This window comes from Chlorocebus sabaeus, chromosome 21 (assembly GCF_047675955.1).
Source record: "Chlorocebus sabaeus isolate Y175 chromosome 21, mChlSab1.0.hap1, whole genome shotgun sequence".
Lineage (NCBI taxonomy): Eukaryota > Metazoa > Chordata > Mammalia > Primates > Cercopithecidae > Chlorocebus > Chlorocebus sabaeus.
The window spans coordinates 130,062,704-130,084,861 of NC_132924.1; the positions used below are offsets into that span (position 1 = coordinate 130,062,704).

Consider the following 22,158-nt stretch of genomic DNA (forward strand, 5'->3'; position numbering starts at 1 on the left):
ACTCCTGACCTCAGGTGATCCACCCGCCTCGGCCTCCCAAAGTGCTGGGATTACAGGCGTGAGCCACTGCGCCCGGCCTTTTTTTTTTTTTTTTTTTTTTGAGACATAGTCTTACTCTGTCACCCAGGCTGGAGTGCAGTGAAGTGAACTCTGATCACTGCGACCTCCATCTCCCGGGTTCAAGCGATTCTCATGCCTCAGCCTCCTGAATAGCTAGGACTACCGGTGTGTACCACCACGCCTGGCTAATATTTTGCATTTTTAGTAGAGATGGAGTTTCATCATGTTGCCCAGGCTGGTGTCAAAATCCTGACCTCAGGCAGTCCGCCCGCTTCAGCCTCCCAAAGTGCTGGGATTACATGCGTGAGCCACTGTGCCTGGCCCCCATGTTCCTTTTCAAGATTTATTTTAATGATTAATTATGGTGCCCTTTGTCCATCTTGATAAAAATGGGCAACAGTTAAATCCCTGCAGCGCCACAGCCTAACTAGGGAGTGGGGCAGTCTCAGGGTGACGTGTTTCTTGAGGACGCTTAGATGCCTAGGGTGCCATTTATAAAGAGTTCCTTGAATAAAAATCACACTTAGACTTTATGTAGTGGGCAGCTAGAAACAGGGAACTAAAGACTTACTCTCTCTGCCTCCCACAAAGCCCAGGCACCCCACCCAGCACCATGCTGTCAGCCATGGGGACAGGCAGCCCAAGGCCGCAGGGAGAGGGGCCCCAGGAGGCCTGGCCTTGTGGGGTGAGGCTGCGGTGCACCCTGGGCCCCCTCCTGTGCTGTCAGTGTGTGAGTCCACTCTCTCTGCTGCCCTCTGAGGTACTCCATGGACTGCAGCTGTGTCCATACTAAAACATGACCAAAGGTTGTAATTTCCAGCTTTCATAGACCTGGAAACTCTTTGTCAGGGTATTGTATATTGTGAGTTCCTGGGAAATGGGCGCAAATCAAAGGGACCCAGCTCTGGGAAGGGAGGCCACAGCGTATGCCCCGAGACTGAGGAACTTCAGACAGTTCCAGTCTAAGGGGTTTTTCAGGCATAAACACCCACTGCCCACCTCCTTTTCTACATGGGAAGGCCGACGCCACAGTGCGCGTTAGTTGGTTTCCATCTGAAAAGGGTCCCGAACCTGCCACGGGGCATGATGCCAGTGGTAGCTGACTGTGCCTCACTCCAGGTCCTCCTGGAATTATCCTCACACTCAGCTGAGGGATGCTGTCCACACCGCTCTCACCGATGTGGACGTGTGCACGCTGCTTGGACGTGCGTCCATAGCTACCCCTTGAGAAGTAACCCGCGCTGCGTGCTTCCTGGGAAGTTGATGAGCTGCACGGAGGTGGTGACTCACAGCACGTGGCCTCCATTCACACAAGCATCTGGCTTCTTCTTGAACCTGTGTTGTGCACCGGCCCCTCGGAGCCACTGCAGAGTCAGACCCAGTCAAGGCCGTCCAGCCAAGGAGGGGGCGGTGTGGGCGAACGGCTTCCTGCAGTTGCTGGGCCGGAACCTCTGTGTCGCTGCGGTAGTGTTTTAAGCTCTGACACTAGTGGGAATGGCGACCCCAGCAGCGCTTCTGGGAATCTTTCGGCCTTTTGTTGGCAGTGCTTCGTGAGCCTCTTACACTGGAGGGAATCCAACAGGAGACTTTCCACCTCATATCCTCAGCCTTCGCCCGTGCTCTGATTTCCTCCTGTGTGCCCCTGTGTGCTCCCGTGCCACCATCCCTCTCCCAGCTGGACCCGGGCACGTCCCCGTGCCATCAGCCAGTGCGCTCTTGCAGTAGTTACTTCCAAACCAACCTTCACATCTTCATTCCCTGGAGCCACCTCTTCATAAGTAGCCATGAAGGGTTAACTGTGGCACCTGTTCTTCCTCCCCACCTCTGCCCTTCCTGCTTCTCAATTCAGCTTCTATGTCACAAGCCCATCACGTGGCTGGCAAAAGCAAGTCACTCTCCTGTTTATAACTGTTCAGGAGCCTGGGCGTGGTGGCCACGCCTATAATCCCAGCTACTCGGAAGGCCGAGGCAGAATTACTTGAACTGGGAGGCGGAGTTTGCAGTGAGCTGAGATCACGCCACTGCACTCCAGTCTGGGCAGCAGAGCGAGACTCTCATCTCAAAACAAAACAAAAACCTGTCCAGCCTTCGTAGCTGCTCTGTCCTGTGTTGAAGCCAGGTTCCTAGTGTTTCCCCAGCAGACGGGGTCTGCCGTTCCAGGGCTGTTCCACGCGCCTTTGTATCTGCAGAGTGCAGACAGCACCGCCTTGCTGCGTTGTTTGAAGTCTGTCCACCACTGAGCTCCCGAGGAGTGAGAGCAGGATCTTGCTGGGTGTCCCCAGTGCCCGGCACACATTAAATGTTTGAGCCGATCTTCTGATAGGCCAGGCATGCGTATTTGGTTGTTTGAATAATCTGCAGTGTGTAAGTGGTATTCCTGATTTGTGTAAGTAGGGACTAACCCCCTAGTCTCTCAAAAAAGTCAAAGGAGCAGCCTCCCCAGGGGCCTCGTGGATTGTGCGTATTTGGGAAAAGTGTTTTCATCTGCAGGAGTTTGTTTTCATCTGCGTGTTATCAGCCAGGCTCCTGCACTCCATTCAGACTCCATTTGGGGAAGAAACTGGAGCCTCCGATGAGATGGCCGTGCCCGCGGCAGCTGCGGAACATTCCTCTAATAGCTTCTCGATGATTTCAGTGTGTTTTTGGCTCGGGGGGATGCTGGCAGATCTTGTTTCTGTTTTTAAATTTTATTTAACTGTGGTTACAAAACAGGATGTTTTCTGGTATATTTAGTTCCCCCAATAAAAAGAAACTTGAACCGTTGTAACCAGCCTGTATTTTAGTAATTTATAAGGTTTGATATTTAATTCACGCACAGGAAGAAGCAGAAATTATACCCCAACAGTAAATTATCTATGGGCTGTAGAATTAGAAGTGACTTGTTTTTTCTACAACTAATGTGTATTGCCTTTTCAGGACAAATTGCTAAACTAAAATTGTTTAAACAATTAGTGGTAAATTTCCAAAGAAGAGTAATTAATGGTATTACATGGAAAGTTTTAAAAGGCTATATAGAGATTTTAGAAAGTGGCTTTCAGAAAGTGGTGTTGACTCTAGGAGGGTGAGACTGAATGGCAGTGAATGCCCTTTTTTGATTTTAATTTGGGGAATTTTAGGTTAATTTGTGAGGAAGTTGAGTTGTTTTCTAAAGGATGTTTGTAGAAGTTCCACTGACAAGTTTGTTGGGGGTTCTTCGTGTGAGATCTTGCACAAGTCAGGTTGCTTGACTGGAAGGTTCTGAGCAGCTTTTGCAAGGGCAGGTCCATGTGGTCCCCCACTGTCCTCTGCCCTGTCTGGTGACGCTTATGCCTGGAAGGGAGGTCTTTCCCCTCCTGATGAGTAGGTGCCAGGAGAGTGACCCTGCCCCTGCTTGGTGCTAAAGAACAGCCCTGACCGCGTGAGGACATTTTGGCCAGTGGTGGTCCACGTAGACTGTGGGGGTTGTGTAAGGTTAGGACGGCATTTTCACTGCGTGTGATCCAGGTTTGCATCCTTGCCATTGAGCTACAGTTGCCTGCAGCGCTTAGTGTTGGAATGGCGGCACAGGTTTGCGGCCTAGCCGCAGTGGGCTGGGCCCTGCAGCCTGGGTGTGGAGTGGGCCGTGCCTTCTAGGCCTGAGTGCGGTGACATCACCTAACATACCCCTCTTGCTAAGCTGTGTGTGTGACTATGTATCTATATCTCTATCTATATTTTTTGGAGATGGAGCTCGCTCTGTTGCCCAGGCTGGAGTGCAGTGGCACATTTGTGGCTCACTGCAACCTCCACCTCCTGGGTTCAAGCGATTCTCCTGCCTTAGCCTCTGGAGTAGCTGGGATTACAGGTGTGAGCCACCACGCCCGGCTAATTTTTGTATTTTTAGTAGAGATGGGGTTTCACCATGTTGGCTGGTCTCGAACTCCTGACCTCAGGTGATCCACCCGCCTCAGCCTCCCGAAGCGGTGGGATGACAGACGTGAGCCACTGCGCCCGGCCTGTATTTTGTCAGGAGAACATCAGCACGAGTTAAGTTTAGGATGTAGGTGTTCAAAGTTTTTGTTTAGTAGGGGAAAATGCAGTGTTTTGTATCACCCAGTAAAGCCTTTGTAAAGCCAAAACATGAAGTAGATATTGATCACTAATAAGGCTTAATACAGTTGGTTTTGCCTTTTTTCGGTTTCTTTGTGAGCTGCAGTAATGGGAAGGCGAGTTCTAGGGAAGTCTGAGCATGAGGTGCTGGGATGCCCATGTCCCTGTGCCTTTGTGGACCTGCTCGTGTGTAGGGAAGTCTGAGCACAGGGATGCCTGGGTCCCCTCACCTTCATGGACACACTCGTGTGTAGTGCACCATGATGCGTGCTCTGCAGCGGGCCTGCTGGTGGAGAGCTTTCGCTGGCACCCCGCTCTTCTCCTCGGTGTGACCATTGGCTTTGTCCTGGCCATCCTCCCGTTAGGCATCATTCAAAAGGCGGGTCCTAAACTTGGCAGGAGCTTCTACTGAGAAGGGACACTTGACCCTCGGGTGGGCTGTGTTTAAGTTCTTGGCGCTGGAATTACCTTTGTCTTGCGGCCTCTGTCGCTGGTGGTCTGTGTCTCCTCGGCAGGCTCACCGCCGGGGCTCTTGCGTCCGCCTGGCGTGTTGGCTGTGCGTCTGGGATGAAGCCCGGGTGGAAGTCGAGGGTGTGGATGAGGCACACAGGTCCTGAGGCAGGGCGGGAACTGGGGTGGGTGAGACATGAGTGGGTCATGGAAGGATCTTTCTGGAAGTGAGTGGGTCACTGTGAACCCTGCAGAGGGGCCTAGGCACCAACTTTAGGTCACAAAGGTGTGGAAGGCAGGTGGTGCTGGAGCCCCGACCCTGGCCAGCCCTTGGCTTGTTTCTGTGTGTGGCTGTGACCCTTGACTCTGGATTTCTAGGAAGCCGAAAAGGTTTGATGGCCTCTCTCTGTCTTAAAGGGGGAGGTGAGATAAAACCACTCCTGAGAGGGACTTACCCGCTGGGGCCCCGCCCTGTGCAGAAGCCCCGGGTTTTGATGGTGCCAGCAGCCACGGGCCTCCTTGCCTCTGATTGCTCTGGCCCACCCCGAACCCCTCACCTCCTGCAGGGCTTACTGTGACCTGGGCTGCTCCTCCCGTATCAAAGGATTGCTGGCAGTCAGAGCTCTTCAGTCGCGTACATGATTTATATAACTTATATTTCTTTCTTTTTTTGAGAAGGAGTTTCACTCTGTTGCCTGGCCTGGAGTGCAACGGTGCCATCTTGGCTCACCGCTACCTCCGCCTCCTGGGTTCACGCGATTCTCCTGCCTCAACCTCCCGAGTAGCTGGGATTACAGGCATGCGCCACCACGCCCAGCTAATTTTGTATTTTTAGTAGAGACGGGGTTTCTCCATGTTAGTCAGACTGGTCTTGAACTCCTGACCTCCGGTGGTCTGCCCGCCTCGGCCTCCCAAAGTGCTGGGATTATAGACGTGAGCCACTGCGCTCAACCAACCTAATTTATATTTCTTAAGGAATGGAAAGAGCACAGAGACCTGTTCATATGGTGGATGTAGCAGTTTTTAAAAGCGAATGTAGATTTGAAGTCACGACGTCTGTGTGTGAGTTTTGTGGGACACGGTTCAGTCTATAACAGGGGAAGTAAATCAGGTATAAAAATGTGTCAAGGTGAGTGGAACTAAGGGGAGAGAGCTGTGACGTGAAGCATCACGCAATAAAGAAATTCCTGCCTATTAGAAACAGAGGTGGGAAGGGGACCGAGGCGGCGTGAGTATGCCCTGACCCCTGCAGCAGTGGCCCTCCTGCCGCTGTCTCCACGCGCCCCTCCCACACCTTTCCAGTTCCCCAGCAGCAGGCCGGCACCCCGCCTGCCTTCTCTGTTCCAGAGGCCGGCTCTTCCTGGATGTGGACCCTCAGAATGGTTGGAGCCCGGAGCCCACAGGCTGCTCATCTTAGCAGAAGCATTGAGGGCTGCCTTCCCTCGGTCGCTGTGACGGACGGAGCCTGTCCACTCTCTGTGGCTTCCGTTCTTCAGGCTGCTATTGTGTTGAGAGTGGTTCTGCCACCCTCAGCCTTGATAACTGGGTTTCATCCTTGTTGTATTTTCTTATAGAGATGGCGTCTCCCTATGTTGCCCAGGCTGGTCTCAAACTCGTGGGCCCACGTGATCCTCCCTGCTTGGCCTCCCAGAGTGCAGGGATCCCAGGCGGGGTCCACTCTGGCCTTGTCCTCATTTTAAAGATGAGGGGACAGTGGAAGCACAGGGAAGGCACCTCTTCTTCTCTGAGCTGCACCCCTTCCACGGACACCCATGCTTCCAAGGGACACATGCTGCCCATGCAGTGGCGGGTGCAGCACAGTCCCACTGCTGAGTGACTTGGCCTGCAGCGAGTCCCCTGCCACCTGCCATGCTCTCCTGCTGGCATGGGGCGGGCATGGGGTGAAGGGGTTGCCTGTGGTGGCCATAGGGCCATGTGTGCTTCGAGTTAGGAGGCATGCTGGCCACAGCACGGGGCAGGCATGGGGTGAAGGGGTGACCTGTGGTTGCCGCAGGGCCATGTGTGCTTTGAGTTAGGAGGCATGCTGGCCACAGCACGGGGCAGGCGTGGGGTGAAGGGGTGACCTGTGGTTGCCGCAGGGCCATGTGTGCTTTGAGCTTGGCGCTGTCATGCTACTCAGGGCATCCATCTCTATTCAGAGACAAGCACCTCCTGGGCTGGCCAGACTGCTCACACCGCCTCCACCTCCGTAGGCTGAGGGAGCTGGGTCCCAGGGGAAGGTTGTGAGAGTGGCAGGAGACGTAGCAGTGTGTCTTGGGGGGTCACTGTTTCCTCCATCCCAGGGGCCTGCGGTGTATGGGTGGCCGCAATTTAAAATAAGGAATATGGAGCCTGTGGTTTCTCATTTAAAGGGAGCTACTGTTTGGCACCTGCACTTTTCCAGGGAAGGGTAAACTGGAACGTTGTTAGAATCGGGAGCAGTCATCACCTTGGGCCACGGAGAAACTCCACGGACCCCTACTTTCTCCATCAGCCTTCTGGTCTGCCTTCATACTGTGAACCAGGAGTATCTGAGATGGTTTCAGTCAGCGCAGGAAGTTTATTTTGCCGAGGTTGAGGACGTGCCCGTGATATAGCCTCAGGAGGCCCTGACGACAGGTGCCCGAGGTGGTCGGGCACAACTTGGTTTTATGCGCCTCAGGGGAAGACATGAGGTGTCCCTACACACAAGATGTATGTTCCGGAAAGGTGGGACAGCTGGAAGTGGGGTTGGGGGCTTCCGGGTCATAGGTGGATAAGACAAATCGTTGCTTTCTGTTGAGTCTCTGATCAGCCTTTCACTGAATACATAATCCACATGTGAGAGGGGGTAGGGGAAGGGCCACGTGTGCCTTAGTCTGGCTCCGTGAAACAACAGGGCAGAGGAACCAGTCAGATACGCGTTTGTCTCGGGAGCAGAGGGATGACTGAGATCTGTCCTTTGTCTGCACCTGTGAAGGTGAGCTGTCCACTCACATTGCCAGGGTGAAATCCCATACAAGTGCTTTAGGGTAAAGATCTTGAGCCCCACAGGGAATTTCCTCGTGCACAAATTGTGAGGGAGGTGTGTGGCTTTTGTTTTTTTTTTTGAGACATTGTCTCACTTCTGTTGCCCAGGCTGGAGTCCAGTGGTGCAGTCTCAGCTTGCAGCAACCTCCGCCTCCTGAGCTCACGTCAAGCGATCCTCCCAGCTCAGCCTCCTGAGTAGCTGGGACTGCAGGCGTGCACCCTTGGGCCCAGCTGTAGCCACCTTCTTTAGGAATAAAATGGAGGCAGGTGTGCCCAACACAGTTCCCAGCTTGCTTTCTCCCTTTAGCTGAGTGATTTTGGGGTCCCGAGATTCATTGTCTTTTCACAATACCTTGTTTCCTAAATTAGCAACCAAGGAGAGTGGTTACATTTGCCCCGGGGCTTTAGGGGGAAGTGCGGCCCACCCTGTGTGGACTCCCAGCGGAACCAGAGGCTGCTCCAGAGACTACAGTGCCTTCCTGTCCACCCTGACCCAGGAGCCTCCGTGTCGAGCGAGGGGCACTTGCTGTTTCTTGAGGGTGGGAAGGAACACCTTTCAGCCTACTGTGCAGGGTTTTTTTTTAAGGCAGGATTTCTGTTACCCAGGCAGGAGTGCAGTGGTGCGATCACAGCTCACTGCAGCCTCGAACTCCTAGGCTCAAACAATCCTCCCAGCTCAGCCCCCCGAGTAGCTGAGACTACAGGCGTACACCACTACACCTGGCTAATTTTTTCTCTTTTTTGTAGAGATGGGGTCTCACTATGTTGCCCAGGCTGGTCTCAAACTCTTGGGCCCAAGTGATCTTTAGCCTCCACTTTAGCCTCCCAAAGTGCTGGGACGACGGTGTGAGCTGACACTTCCAGCCCTACTGTGCAGTTTTGTTTGTTCGTTTTCTTTTTTTGAGACAAAGTCTTAATCTGTCACTTAGGCTGGAGTGCAGTGTTGCAATCACAGCTCATTGCAGCTTTGAATCCCCTGGGCTCAAGTAATTCTCCCACCTCAGCCTCCAGAGTGGCTGGGACTGTAGGCGTGCAACAGCGCACTGGGCTAATTTTTGTATTTTTTGTTTTTTTTGATAGAGATGGGGTCTGTCTTTTTTTGATAAGGAGTCTCACTCTGTTGCCCAGCCTGGAGTGCAGTGGTGCAATCTCGGCTCACTGCAACCTCTGCCTCCCAGGCTCAAGTGATTCTCATGCCTCAGCCTGCTGAGTAGCTGGGACTATAGGCACATGCCACCACACCCGGCTAATTTTTACATTTTTAGTAGAGATGGGGTCATGTTGCCCAGACTGGTCTCAAACTTCTGACCTCAAGTGATCCGCCCGCCTCGGGCTCTCAAAGTGCTGGGATTATAGGCGTGAGCCACCGAGCTGGGCTGAGATGGGGTCTTTCTGTGTTGCCCAAGCTGATCTTGAAGCTAAGTTGGTCTCAAACTCCTGGGCTTAGGTGATCCTCCTGCCTCAGCCTCCCAAAGTGCTGGGATGACAGGTGTGAGCCACTGCGCCAGCCTGTGCAGTGTTTTTAAAAGGATTGGTGTAACAGTTGCTTGTGTGAACACATTGATGTGGTCTGGGCCCTTCCCCGCACGAGAGGACTGGTGGAATCCTCAGAACTGCAGGCATGTGGAGCGCCGGAAGCAGGGTCCTTGGGTCACCGACAGGCCAGCCTTCCAGGTCCTCCCGCCCGTGGGACGCGGCGATGGTAGAGATAAGAGGGTGGTGTGGCGGGGAAATCCTGAATCACACAAGGACGTGTTGTGCGATAGCTGCCTGAGCTCTAGCAGGATGTTTAAGAGCATGTCCTGGGGGCGCTTTGCCGTGGGAGAGGGTGTTGCTGTGGGAAGTGTGCTGAGTTGTGTGATCCTCGGCCCTCCGCGTGGCGCCTGCTTCCAGGTTGTGCATGAGGCTGGCTTGTCCCGTCCTGGGATGCTGGCAGGAGTGCGGGTCTGTGCATTCCCACATCTTGTGAGGCACGTTTCTCAGCATCAGCAGCCCCAGCTCCTTCCTCCTCGTGGTCCTTCCTCGTTGTGAGTGGGAGGCGGATGGGCCGGAGTGCAGGGTTGCTAAGAACACCTGCCTTACTGTCCGGGGTGTTCCCAGGGTTCACGCGGTGGCCCTGTCAGCCCTGAACACGGAGAGCCACTGCCTGTGAGGCCCTGGGGGCATCTCTGGAGAGCCTGTCATGGCATGGAGCTCACCGTGCAGTGTCCTGGGACCTTGACAGACTGCACCAGGCTGCATCCTGCGCCAATTAAACCCGAACCTTGGGGCTGATCCCATTGTGGCCAGGAGGGAGATGGGATAATACTGGGCCTGGGAGGGACTGGGAGGCCGAGTCCAAGGCAAGGGCCATGGGGCGGTGCCTGTTCCGGTTCTCCTGCAGCTGGTCTGTCCGTCCTGCCTGCCGTGACTGCTCTGCAGCCACTTTCTCTTTTTTATTTTTTCTTGCTAGAAAGCTGTAGGAGGCAGTGGGGTGGGAAAGCTCCATCCACAGTGTAGGTTAGAACCTTGGAGGCAATGGCTTCACCTGCCAGTGAGGTGGGGAACAGAGCTTCCAGCAGCGCCGGCGTGTAGCTGGGGCGGCTGCAGCAGGAGGACACCCAGAGCCTTGGCTCTGAACAGATAGAACCATCGAGGCCGAGTCGGGTAGTCCTCCTGTTCAGACCAACTGTGTGTCCCTTTTGTCAGACAGCTGATGACCCCTGCTGGCACATCTGCGTCCCAGCCGGGAGGCAGCCGCTCCCTGTCCATGCCAGCAGTGCACCGTGCCCACGGGAGGCTCAGTGTGGGAGTTTGGAGCAGCAGCGCGCTGTGTGACTCCCCAGGTGATAAGGAGGTCCTCATCTCCACCTTCGTCGTCTTTCCTGAAGTCACTTTTCCTGGCACCTCACTAACCATGAGGTTTCATGGGAACCTTGGGGAGTCCTTTGTGTGCTTGGCCTGGGGACACAGACCCTTGGGGAGTCCCTTGTGTGCTTGGCCTGGGGACACAGACCCTTGGGGAGTCCCTTGTGTGCTTGGCCTGGGGACACAGACCCTTGGGGAGTCCCTTGTGTGCTTGGCCTGGGGACACAGACCCTTGGGGAGTCCCTTGTGTGCTTGGCCTGGGGACACAGACCCTTGGGGAGTCCCTTGTGTGCTTGGCCTGGGGACACAGAACTGTGTCCGACCACTGGGGCCAGAAGGGTTTGCCGAGAGACCAGACCTGAGCAGCTGCTGTCTACCTGCCACGGGTGCCAGCCCCATCCTCCTCCAAAGTGAGTGGGAGGAGGGAGGCTTCTGGGTGTTGCTGGGACCTGGCCAGGGGCGGAGCGGCTGAGCCATGCAGGAGAGGATAGGGATGCAGGCATATCCGCAGGAGCCAGGCTGCCCTGTGGATGTGGCTGTGGAGCCTGCACCTTTCTCCCCCAGTCACTCCAGGGCTGCGCTGACCCGCAGCTGGCCAGCTCAGCGGCCCGGGGTTAGAAGGAGTGCAGCGTCCGTGCCTGCCCAGTGGCCTCAGCCTCTGAGGAGATGATGCAGGGAGCTTTGGATGCTGCAGGTGTCTTCAATATTCATTTTCAAAATATCAGTCTTAAGTCTCAGTGGGGCCTTTTTCTAAACAGACGGTAAAAGCAGAACCTCTCCCAGAGCAGCTCCGAAGGAGGAGGCCGGACCTTGAGGGCGGGAAGCCCTGGTTGAGGCTGGACCCGAAGCCTGGCCCCCAGGCAATGCGATGGCAGCCCCGGCTGACCCACAGCGCTCTGAAAACGGGGCCTTGGACACCCGCCCAGCGGCGTGTTTTTACCTGCGGACCAGGGGTGCGGGGGACAGTGGGAGGCGGGGGTTCCCAACTGCAGCTGAGCTGGAAGTGTGTAATTTCAAGTGGCAGCGAGACTGGGCGTCCCAGAGCCAGGTTGAGCCAGGATGTGTGGGGTTACCCTGCCCCCCTTTTCCCTCCCCATGGAGTGGGGCGGGTGAGCGGCTCACGCTTGGCTCTGAAGCTCCCGGGCACTGGGGTGTGTGGCTGGGCCAGGCAGTGGGTGGCTCTTCTGGTGGCAGTCACAGAGCTCTTGCTGCATCACTGTGCCGGGGAAGACTTCACAGCTATGGATATTTAGGGTCCAGTTCAGTGTGTCACACACCAGAAACTTTAAATTTTTTCCTCAAATGTTCTACGTTAGTTGGCAAAGTCTAATCTTCAAAGTCTTGGCAGAGTATTGGGTGTAATCCTCCTGGAGGCGGGAACGGGCTTGGCACCGGCAGGTTCCGGTTGGCCCTTTGCTGCTGTGTGTGTGGTCCCCTCGTCTCTCCTCTCTCCCTCCAAGGTGGGACGTGGTACCCTGGGAGCAGCTGTGCTGAGTCTCTCCTTGGTGTCCAAGGGGCTGGGACGGGCCAGGGTCCACAGGTGTCACCGGGGCAGCCTGCTGATGCTTCCTGGCGATGCGGCCCCTTTGAGTTTCCGTGTCAGATCTGGAAGCCATGTTGCCACACAGCAGCAAGTTCGCAGCACTGTGTCCATGTGTCCCGCTCTCCTGCCAGGGTCCAGGCAGCTGGGAAACAACTTGGTTTGCTGAGAAGCTGCGTCCTGGGTGTCCTTGTCCCAGAGCCCTCCTCGCTCCCAGCCTGCAACTGGGGCCTGGTCAGGGGACCCTGGCATGTTTCCTCCTGCCGCGGGCACGCTCAGGAAGTGCTGTGTGTGCATGACGCCCGCGCGCACGGCCTGTGTGCTGGGGGCTGTTTTCCTTCACTCACATCATAGAATCGCAGACAGCAGCCCTGCCACCTGTTCATTCTGCCCGTGAGCACACGGAGTTCCCAAGGGGAGAACTGGCCCCGGGCTAGGTGACCCCTCTCAGCTTAGCAGTTCCGCGTGATGCCGAGACATGCGTGTGTTCTCCTGGTGTAGCCATCTCAGCAGGGGCCCTGGGGTCCCCTGGCAGGACGTGCGGGCCGGTGTTGACAATGGGTGTCATAGGTGAAGCCTCACAGCCTGCATTTACGGTGCATGGTTAAATGGTCCCCAAAATCACATTCTGTGTTCACAGTGTGGGGAAATAGGATGGGGGTAGAAGGTGACATCTGAGGCCTGCGCCTCCTCTTGGGTTTGCTGAGTTCCAGAAACGACCGAGCCCTGTGGGCGCCGTGCTGCAGCTTTAGGGTTTTGTGAGGCTTGCCCTCCCCTCTGGGGACACGGAGGCCCCAGGTTGCGAGTTGCCCAGGTCTTGGTATTCCTTGGAGATGAATTCTGCACTCCTGTGAGGGTCTTCCTTAGGCGAGCATCACCATCGTGGTCTCCAAGGACCAGAGCCTGGCCTGAGGGGACAGCCTGAGAGCAGGTTCCTTCCTGACCTCAGAGCCAGTTGTCTCCGTTGTGGGTGAGTCACATTTGAGCTCCTGGGGCGGGCCCTGGGCCTGGCACTCAGCATGGAAGTGGCATATAGGCCAGTTTAATTGGAGAAGCTCCTGAATGTCCGTCGATCTCAGTCTGTTGCGTTTCAGGCGCATTTCAGTGGCTGAGTGCTCCTTAGTGCTGGCGGGGAAGAGGAGGACGGGGCCGCCTCTGGCATAAACTCCGTGCTGTGCCACGGGAGGGGTCTGCCTCGCTTTACATCTGCGCAGGGCTCGGGGCCCGAAGGGCTGGGTGCGACACGTTTTAGACACGTTTTAGAGTTTGCAGAGGGACGAGGAATCCCACCAGCTACGGCCTCACACGCTTTGCTCCTGGAGCTGCCGCTGCCTCCCTCACATCCACACAGTGACTGTCACTCACACCTTCAGAGAATCACAGTGGAGATCATTCTGCGAATATTGTTTTCTTATTTTTATTCCTCGTATCCATCAGTGTTCAAAACATTTTTTCTGTATTTCTTTTTTTTTTTTTTGAGATGGAGTCTCACTGTGTCCCCCAGGCTGGAGTGCAGTGGCGCGATCTCGGCTCACTGCAAGCTCCACCTCCCAGGTTCTCACCATTCTCCTGCTTCAGCCTCCCTAGTAGCTGGGACTACAGGTGCCGCCACCACGGCCGGCTAATTTTTTGTATTTTTAGTAGAGACGGGGTTTCACCGTGTTAGCCAGGATGGTCTCGCTCTCCTGACCTCATGATCTGCCCGCCTCGGCCTCCCAAAGTGCTGGGATTACAGGTGTGAGCCACCGCGCCTGGCCTATATTTCTTTTTTTTAATGCACAGCCTTCCAATGACTTTTTCTGTATTTCAAAAGATTAATAAAAGCACAACTTTTCAGAGCATTGAGGAGCCGGCCTGTCTTGGGGGGGTGTGTGTGTTGTGCGGGGCCAGAGCTGGAGCTGCACTGGCGTGGCCCTGCCTTGGGCGGAGCTGTGGCTCCCGTGGGCACCGCTGCCACCGCCACAGATTTATTCAAGCACGAGGCGGAGAGGGGCTGTCTTCTGTGTATGGACTCGGAGGATGAAGTCGCCAGCTGGACCCGGAGCCTTTCTTCCCCAGGGTGGCCCAGCTGGCTGACTCTGACAGCGAATTTGTCAGCCCTGGGCTGTGATTTCAGGGGGGCACTCTTGCTCTTGGAAGGGGCGTGTTGGTTGTGCCAAAGCTGGTGGGGCGGGGAGCCGCTTCTTCAGGAGAGAGAGAGAGAGGGGTAATTTTCAGATGACTCTTTTCCCACTCTTGGAGCATTAAGTTCTGGCCCCAGTGGTGCCACTGAAGAAAGGCGATAACCTCTTTCTCCTCCCCAGAGGTGACGTGTCTGTCAGGGAGATCCTTGCTCTGGAGGGGGCCGGCTGCCGCTCACTCACGGCTGTCTCTCTCCCGCTGTGCTTGCAGGTGTGGCCGACGAGGATGCCCTTGCTGAGGAACGCATGCGGAGAGGCCAGAACGCCCTGCCAGCCCAGCCTGCCAGCTTCCGCCCGCTGAAGCCGCCCCGGCCTGCCTCACTGCTCAGACATGCGCCTCACTCTCTCTATGAGGAGGAGGGCGAGCAGGACCGACCTCGGGCACCCGGGCCCTGGGACCCCCTCGCGTCCGCAGCAGGTGTGCAAAGGGAGGCAGCCGAGGAGCAGGCCCAGAGGGAGACTTCCCTGGGTGCCAGAGGACAGCGAGGACACAAACCGCGCCTGTGCTGCTGTGTTCTGACCTGAGCGAGCGGGGGCGGGCGGGGCGGGAGGAGGTGGCTTCGCTCTGTTCCCCTCCCGCCCGCAGCCCCCATGCCACGGTGGCTCCGGGCCCCCCACTGTTAAAACGGGCTCCCCGTGTCCTTTACACAGTGTGTTGCTCCCCAAAGGATGACAGAGCTGCCACGGCAGTGCGAGGTGCTGCTTTTACCGTAGACGTGCCTTTCCGTAGCTTTCAGCGTAGAGCTTGAGGCCTGTGGCTTAGGCCAGGTGGTCTCGTGCTGGGGGGGTCTGCATCTGCTCCTGCCCCTCCATCAGCTTCACCTTTCGTGCCTTCTTCTGCACTGGGTGCAGAGCAAAAGACCCCCTCAAGTCAGACCTCCTTGTGAGGCGTAGTCTGCCCGCTCACCCGCCGTGGGGTTCTTGGCCGCCCTGCCCTCCGCCCACGTCTTAGGGAGCCGGAGAGTCTCTGAAGTGGGTGCCCCGGAGAAGTTCTGGGTCACCTGTGGGCTTGGCCCTGGCTGCGCACTAAAGCCCAGGGTCTGTTTAGTGTGAACCGTGCATCGGTTGGAAGTATTTGTGCCCCCTCTGGTTCTTATCGCTGCACGCAGTGAGGGGACCCCAGCTGCTCCCGTCGTGCAGGAAGATAGGGATGGCTGATCTCTGGGTTTGGGGTACCTGAGCGGATGTCCTGAGGTTACTTCTGTGGACGTGGGCCGAACAGCACTGTCTAAGCAGGATGGGAAAAGAAGGGGGGAGGTCTCTCCCTTTCCCTTCATGGAACTTTCTATTGAAAAATTAGCCCCTTCCAGTCCTCCTTGGATGAAGCACAGTTGCTGGTTACGCTTCCGAGGAGGACGGAAGGTGCACCCCCAGCCATGAGAGCCTCAGGACACGATGTCTGTGGGTGGCCCAGCAGCCCCTCCAGCTGGCCGGCCGCCCACCCTGCTGTGCTCAACTTTGCCATGCGAGTGTGCTGTGTCACTGAGTGACAAACAGAGGCAGTTGCAGGCTGTATGCACCCAGAAAGAACTCCCCATGCACTGAGCGGGCGCGGGGGAGGCTCCCCAGGATCCCTGCACTGAGTGGGTGTGGGGGAGGCTCCCCAGGGTCCCCTTCATTGAGTGGGTGGGGGGGAGGCTCCCCAGGGTCCCTGCACTGAGCAGGCGTGGGGAAGGCTCCCCAGGATCCCTGTACTGAGTGGGCATGTGGGAGGCTCCCCAGGATCCTTGTACTGAGTGGGCATGAGGGAGGCTCCCCAGGATCCCTGCACTGAGCGGGCGTGCGGGAAGGCTCCCCAGGATCTGTTGTGCACTCCTGGTACTGAAGGGTCTGAGGGTGGTAGGGAGGGTGCACTGTTTGTCGATGGGTCTTTGCAAGGTGCAGGATAGAGCAGGGTCATAGCTGTAGTGTCCCTGAACCACTGGGGTTAGGAGGCCACCGGAAGCCTGGCCTGCGAGGGGCCTTGTGATTTCCCAGAATGTGGTGCACAGGTGCGAGCCGCCTGGAGGAGCCATGTTTAAAGTGAGGTGAGAGCGAGCCGCCTGGAGGAGCCATGTTTAAAGTGAGGTGAGACTCCTGGAACAGCACCCAGCACAGGCCTGAGGCCACACCCGTATTTCAGAACTGGGCTGGTCTCCTCCTCCCAGCGACTGTGGCTGTGGGCGGGACTGATGGGGGCAGGCAGGCGCTGTTCTCCCGCCTCACGGCTTTGCCAGTTTGTATCCTCGGCTTCCCTGCCATGCGCCGTTTCTGAGGGGGAAAGCTGGCTGACTGCTGAATCCCAACACAAATCCTTACAGCAAAGAGGCCAGTGATGGCTTTTGTTTCTGCCCGGATCCTCTTTGTGGAGCTTCCGTCCCAGAGCTCTTCCTCTCATTTTATTTCCTTTTAATCGCTTCATGAGATCTTGAAGATACCAAAGTAACCATCAAAGATTTAAAGATGTGATCTTCATACAAATATATAATGAGCACATGTCAGAGACTTTTACTTAAGTTCTTATTGAGAGATGACAGAGCTGACTCAGTGGATGATTCAGGAAGCTGCTGCAGAGTTGGAGACAGAACTAGAGTGAAATTGCAAAGCAGGGTGGTTTTGATCTCTGCAGAGGCCATTTGCGACTCACTCACCGACTCCAGGGTGCTGGTGGGTGACGAGAAAGAGGCTGAGCAAAGCTCCGCCCCTGCAGGCTCACTCATTGTATCGGGGTCAGAGCACCAGCACCACCAAAGCGGAGCAACTGTACATGCCTGCAGACAAGGGCATGTGCTAGTGTGGGCATGACAAGGTCATACGGGTGCAGACCCCTTAGCTCCAGCCTGCTGGGTGTGCTGACCAGGCGACTTTGTAGCGATAACACAGGCTCCTGAGTCAGGATACTGGTTTGCTGCATTTTTGTGTCACTGAAGGTCTCTCTTGCCCCGAAGCCCCTTGTCATGGAAAACCCATGACTCTTGGCCAGGCCTCTGGGTGCCTGGAAGATCCCACTATCTTTTTGTGGGATTGGCATGTCCTGGGCAAGGTTCCTGAAAAAGGAGTACGCAGTGAGGAGACCGGCCACCCAGCAGTATTGATGGCCCCTGCTTTGGCCTCCAGCCGTCTGACCGGTCCCTGAATCGAGTAGGTCTTATTGGAGCTCCCAGGAGTGAGTGAGCTTCCACTCATGGAGTCACAGCCAGGTGTGCAGCCCCCAGGCCTGGGCGGTTCTAGGGCATGATTTTTTTTAGGCTGGAAATGAGCTCTCACTTGAGATTCACCCCTCAAAATACGGAACGTACTGCTTCTGCAAGAATTTCCCCTCCTTGTGTCTGCGGGGTGCAGTCAGTGGAAGCAGGAATGTTGGGGAGTACAGGGTACTGGGGGTGCTCCTATCCTGGTCAGCAGAGCGACAGGTCGGCGGGGAGCGCCTGTCCCTGCTGCGTGGTGTGGGGTTCCCTGGCTGACATTTGCTGCTGTGTGGAGTCCTTAACCTCAGCACTCGACCTGCCTTAGTTCAGAGGACAGAGGCACCGCCGGGAACCCACCCGATCCTAACTCAGGCTTTGGAAAGGACGAGTGAGATTTTGTGTTTATGAATTCCACACATACTGTAGGAATATCAAGAACATGTAACTGTTAAAAAAGGAAAAGTAAAATGACTGAACATGAAAGAAAGAATAAAACAGGTCCTTTACTTTTTTGACTGAGGAAAGCAGCCTGTCCCGGAATGCTGTAGAACAGAATGCTGTAAAACGGAGCTCCAACTAAAGATTGGAATCTAACCCTGCCCTCAGCTTTCAACGGCTCGAAGTTTGTCTTTTTAATGAAACTAATTTGTGTATTTATACTTAAGGGTTTTCAACAGTTTCCAGAAGTCCTTTTCTATCAGGACGAATTTTTAAGTAGTTGCTGATGGGAGAGTGTGCCTCTGTGGTCTGTGCCCGAGGTTGGCGGTCCCACGAAGGTCTGGAGCCCGCAAGCTGGTGCCCAAGGCCATGTCTGTGATTCGCAGGAGGTTCAGGTGACAGGAGGGCCTGCTCTGTTTTTCTCACTTCAATTTTGGACTTTTTTTTTTTGAGACTGTCTCGCTCCGTCACCCAGGCTGGAGTGCAGTGGCATGATCTCGGCTCACTGCAACCTCTGCCTCGAGAGTTCTGGTGATTTTCCTGCCTCACCTCCCGAGTGGCTGGGACTACAGGCGCCCACCACTACATCTGACTCACTTTTGTATTTTTAGTAGAGATGTGGTTTCTCCATGTTGGACAGGCTGGTCTCGAACTCCTGACCTCAGGTGATCCCCCTGCTTCAGCCTCCCAAAGTGTTGGGATTACAGGCGTGAGCCACCACGCCCAGCAATATTGGAGGCTTGAAGAATACCGGAAAGTAGTTTCTTTGTGCCGGATCCGCCCCTCCCCCACCATCCCCGGCAGCCCCAGGGTGGGTGAGGAGGGTGACTGCAGTGTGGTCACCTCAGGCTTTCCGGCCCTAACTCAAAGGACCAGCGGCAGCAGTTGCTTTAAAGGAGCTCCTGTTACTCCCTTTGTTCTGGGGGCTTGGTGAAGTTTGCTTTCCTGAAGCTGAGGAACCGCAGGCCGGGCTGACCCCCCAACCCCGCCCCCATCCCACGGGGTCCCTCGGGTCCTGGGGCACGAGGATCCTCTGGGGGACACGGCCTCTGCCCAGGCCGCGCTGCAGTCAGGGAGGCTCCCCGCGTGCTCCTTGGGAGGGGGATCTCCTGGCTTCCTCCTGCTTCCTTTCCTTTCCTGTGCGTTTTCGCAGAGCCGCCTCCCTGCTTTGGAAGCAGGTCCTCAGCGGCCTGGCAGCCGCCAACGGGGCACATGCCCCTCTGTTCTTTCTTTCTTTCCGTAACTTAAGGCACATTTCCTAAAAACGCAGCATGGAACGCTTGGCGGTTCGCAGAATGCGCATCTTGTGCTGCTCCCTCGTAGGGCGGTTAGGACGCGCTCGGCTCTAGTGGAAAGCTGCGAAGGTGGCAGCCTCCACAGTGCACAGGCCACAGGCGAGTGTGGTGTGGTGTGTGGCTGTGGGTGTGGACTGGATCTGCAGGCTTGTCCCCTCCCTTGGAGAGCTGTCGGGGTCCGGGCAGTGCTCAGTGGTGACAGCCACGGCACATTTGAAAGTCCACGTGTGTTTGCCCCACTGTGGTCCAGGACACGCGTAAGCCACACTCAGTGGACTTGCACCTGTGGCATGCTGGTCAGCATGGCGGCCGTCAGCTGGGCGTGGAATGCATGTGGTTGGAGCCCGGCACTCGGCCCACTATGATTGTGATTCTCTGGGGCAAGTCCTGAGTGTGGGCAGGGCCTGAGGCCCCCGAGAGGGCTGTGAGCAGGCTCCTCCCAGTGAGGCACGATGCGACGATGTGAAGTTGCGTGGGTCTTTGGAGTGTTCTCCTGGCAGGTCGAGGGCCCGTGCGTGTGGGACCCAGGCCCCCCCTGCCCGCTGCCGGCCATGTTCCCTGTGCCCCGTCATGTTGACAATTGTGGCCAAATTCAACATCAGGCCCGTTTCCTGCACCCATGTTGGCACACACTGAGTCCAAGACAATTTCTGCAGAAATGAATCCAGAGGTGTTTATTTCTGGCACGTTGGATCAGATGTTCAGAGGGTGGGCGTCCTTCTCCCTGCGCTTCAACTGTCAGTGTCAGCTTCAGTGTCAGCCGTTGGCTTTAGCAAAAGGAAAATGAAAGGTTACTTTCCTCCAATAAGAAATGGGACTTTCCCACGCCGGATGGCACAGAGCCCGCAAACGTGAGGCCAGTCCACGCCAAGGCTTTGCCTGCAGACAGGCTGCACTGTGGCCGGCTGGGGAAGCAGAGGAGACCGCGGACACCCTCCCCGCAGCGGGGCGCAGCTTTGCGCAGGCCCAGTGTGCGCTCTGAGGGAGAGCCCAGGGCGGGGCTCCGGGGCTGAGGCGCAGCCCTGCCCAGGGTGGGCTTCTGGCTCTGCCGCCGGGCGGAGCTTGGATAGGTGGGAGCCCTCGCTTCTCTGCAGGGTGGCGAAGCTCTCTGGGTAGTGTGAGCGGTTCTCAACGTGCACCTTGGAAAGTCAGCTCCCGTTTTGAGGTGCAGGTGTGGCCCAGATAGACGACTTCGTTTTGTTGCCTTTTGTTCTTAACATGGGGAAATATTGAGAAAACATGTTTGGCTCTTGCTGGGGAAGCAGTGCTGTTCCGCACAGTGTTTTACAAGCCGTGTTTCCTTAGGATTCAAAGAAGGTGGCAAGAGGAAGAAGCAGAAGCAGAGAGAGGAGTCGAAGAAGAAGAAGTCGACCAAAGGCAATCACTAGACCGGACTCGAGGCGCGCGGTGCACCCCCAGACGCTGGCGCTCCCCCGTGCTCGGCGCGCGGTCGTGCACACGCGCTAGGTAGCGGCGTTGGGGCAGGACCGTCTCGAGGCCACACTCGCTCGGCAGGATTATGCGATCACGGATCAGTCAGAGCAGGGTCAGGAGACGGGGCTGACGGCACGGGTGGCGGGGATAGACTTTTGGGACGCGGCCGCGACTCTGCTTCTCTCCAGCGCTCAATCTGCTAGCATTTTCCTCTAGTGCTTCCGGATCCTCTTCATTCTTTTCGGCTGCTCAACCACTCCGCGTGCTGCTGGAGTATTTCTAGCTTTAGAAGTACAGTAGGGCGCAGACAGCTAACTGAGTAACATTCATGAAATGAGGCTCTTTCCTGTGGCGGCGTAGTGTTTGGAATTAAAGTAATTCATTGGAGTGTAACTTAGAGAATATCGCAAGTGACACATTGACTCCTGCACCTTTTCCTCAGAGCAATCCCGCCACACCAATAGAAGGCTGTCGTGAATCCCATCCGATGTAAAATCATTCCTTCTGTTTACTCTTTTAATTTGCATCCTCTGCAGGTAGTCCAAATTCAACTTCAAATATGGTGTAGGTTTTGCTAGATTCCATATTTTTTTTTTCTCGGATTTTTGCTGATTATTGTTAGCAAAATTTTTTGCTCAGCGGCACCCTCCCCTAGTGTCCATGGGTTAGGGCCGTGCTGGGGAAAACGGGCCGGTATTTACACATGCGCAAAACACCCAGAGACGGCACAAGGAGGTTGAACTAATGTTTCAGTTCGCGAACATTGACTCCTTATGAAAGTCACTTCTAACTAGATGCACCCACTTCCGGTCATTATTTCATTTGCATGATGTATTGCTTCTTCACTTTTTGTTTTTGTTGAGCACGGATTAGAATTCCAGGGCTGCCTTGACTTCTTCCCTGCACGCTCCCCACCCCCTCTCAGTGACTTTCCTTCCCTTTCACATGAGGATCTGCTGTTCATGTTCCTTTTTCCTTTGTCCTCTTGGACTTGAGGGCATTGTGAAAGCTGTGATGTGATTTTAAAATGCCAGCAATTTTAATCTAGCAGTGTTGAAGCCAGAAAGTTTCTGGTGCAATCCATGTAGCAGTGACCCAGGCTTGGGAGCCAGAAACAAGTGTGATCTGTGATGTTATTTAACACAACTGTTGCCAAAGAGTTGGCTTTGTTTATTTGGTTTTGGTGGGGAGTGGAGTTGGTTTTGGTGGGGAGTGGAGTGGTATTTGATGCTTTCTGTGGACAATGTAACCCTAAACACATCATGTATTTGGTGGGGAGTGGAGTGGTATTTGATGCTTTCTGTGGACAATGCAACCCTAAACACATCATGTATTTTAAGTGCCACCTACGTAAATAAAACATAAGCATATTGAATACAGCTTGCCTGCTGTCCTTTGTAGGTGCCAATAAGTTGCACTGTTAAGACTGATTAAAAATGAAAGCAATTCTTCAGCATTACAATTATGAAGGACAAAGTGGTGTTTTGCAGGCAGAAGTCTTGCTTCTGAAATTCTTCACTGTAAGGTGAAAACGTGACTTTAAAGCTAACACCCCTGGCAGGGCGCGGTGGCTCACGCCTGTAATCCCAGCACTTTGGGGGGCTGAGGTGGGTGGATCACCTGAGGTCAGGAGTTCAAGACTAGCCTGGCCAACATGGTGAAACCCCATC

The 22,158-nt window shown here is 55.4% G+C and overlaps 1 protein-coding gene across 2 annotated transcripts in view; it reads left to right on the plus strand.

Moving 5' to 3' along the window:
- Positions 1-21,867, plus strand: part of DNAJB6 (DnaJ heat shock protein family (Hsp40) member B6) — an 84,386-nt gene extending 62,519 nt beyond the window's left edge. Inside the window, exons 9-10 of one of the 2 annotated variants that reach the window (XM_073009560.1) lie at positions 14,366-14,572; positions 20,360-21,867. In XM_073009560.1, the coding sequence (XP_072865661.1) occupies positions 14,366-14,572; positions 20,360-20,442 (290 nt within the window). In that variant the 3' untranslated portion in view covers positions 20,443-21,867. Of the gene's footprint in view, positions 1-14,365; positions 14,695-20,359 lie in introns of those variants that run through there. The other variant, XM_073009559.1, reaches the window with a different exon arrangement.
- Positions 21,868-22,158: the final 291 nt, after the last annotated feature.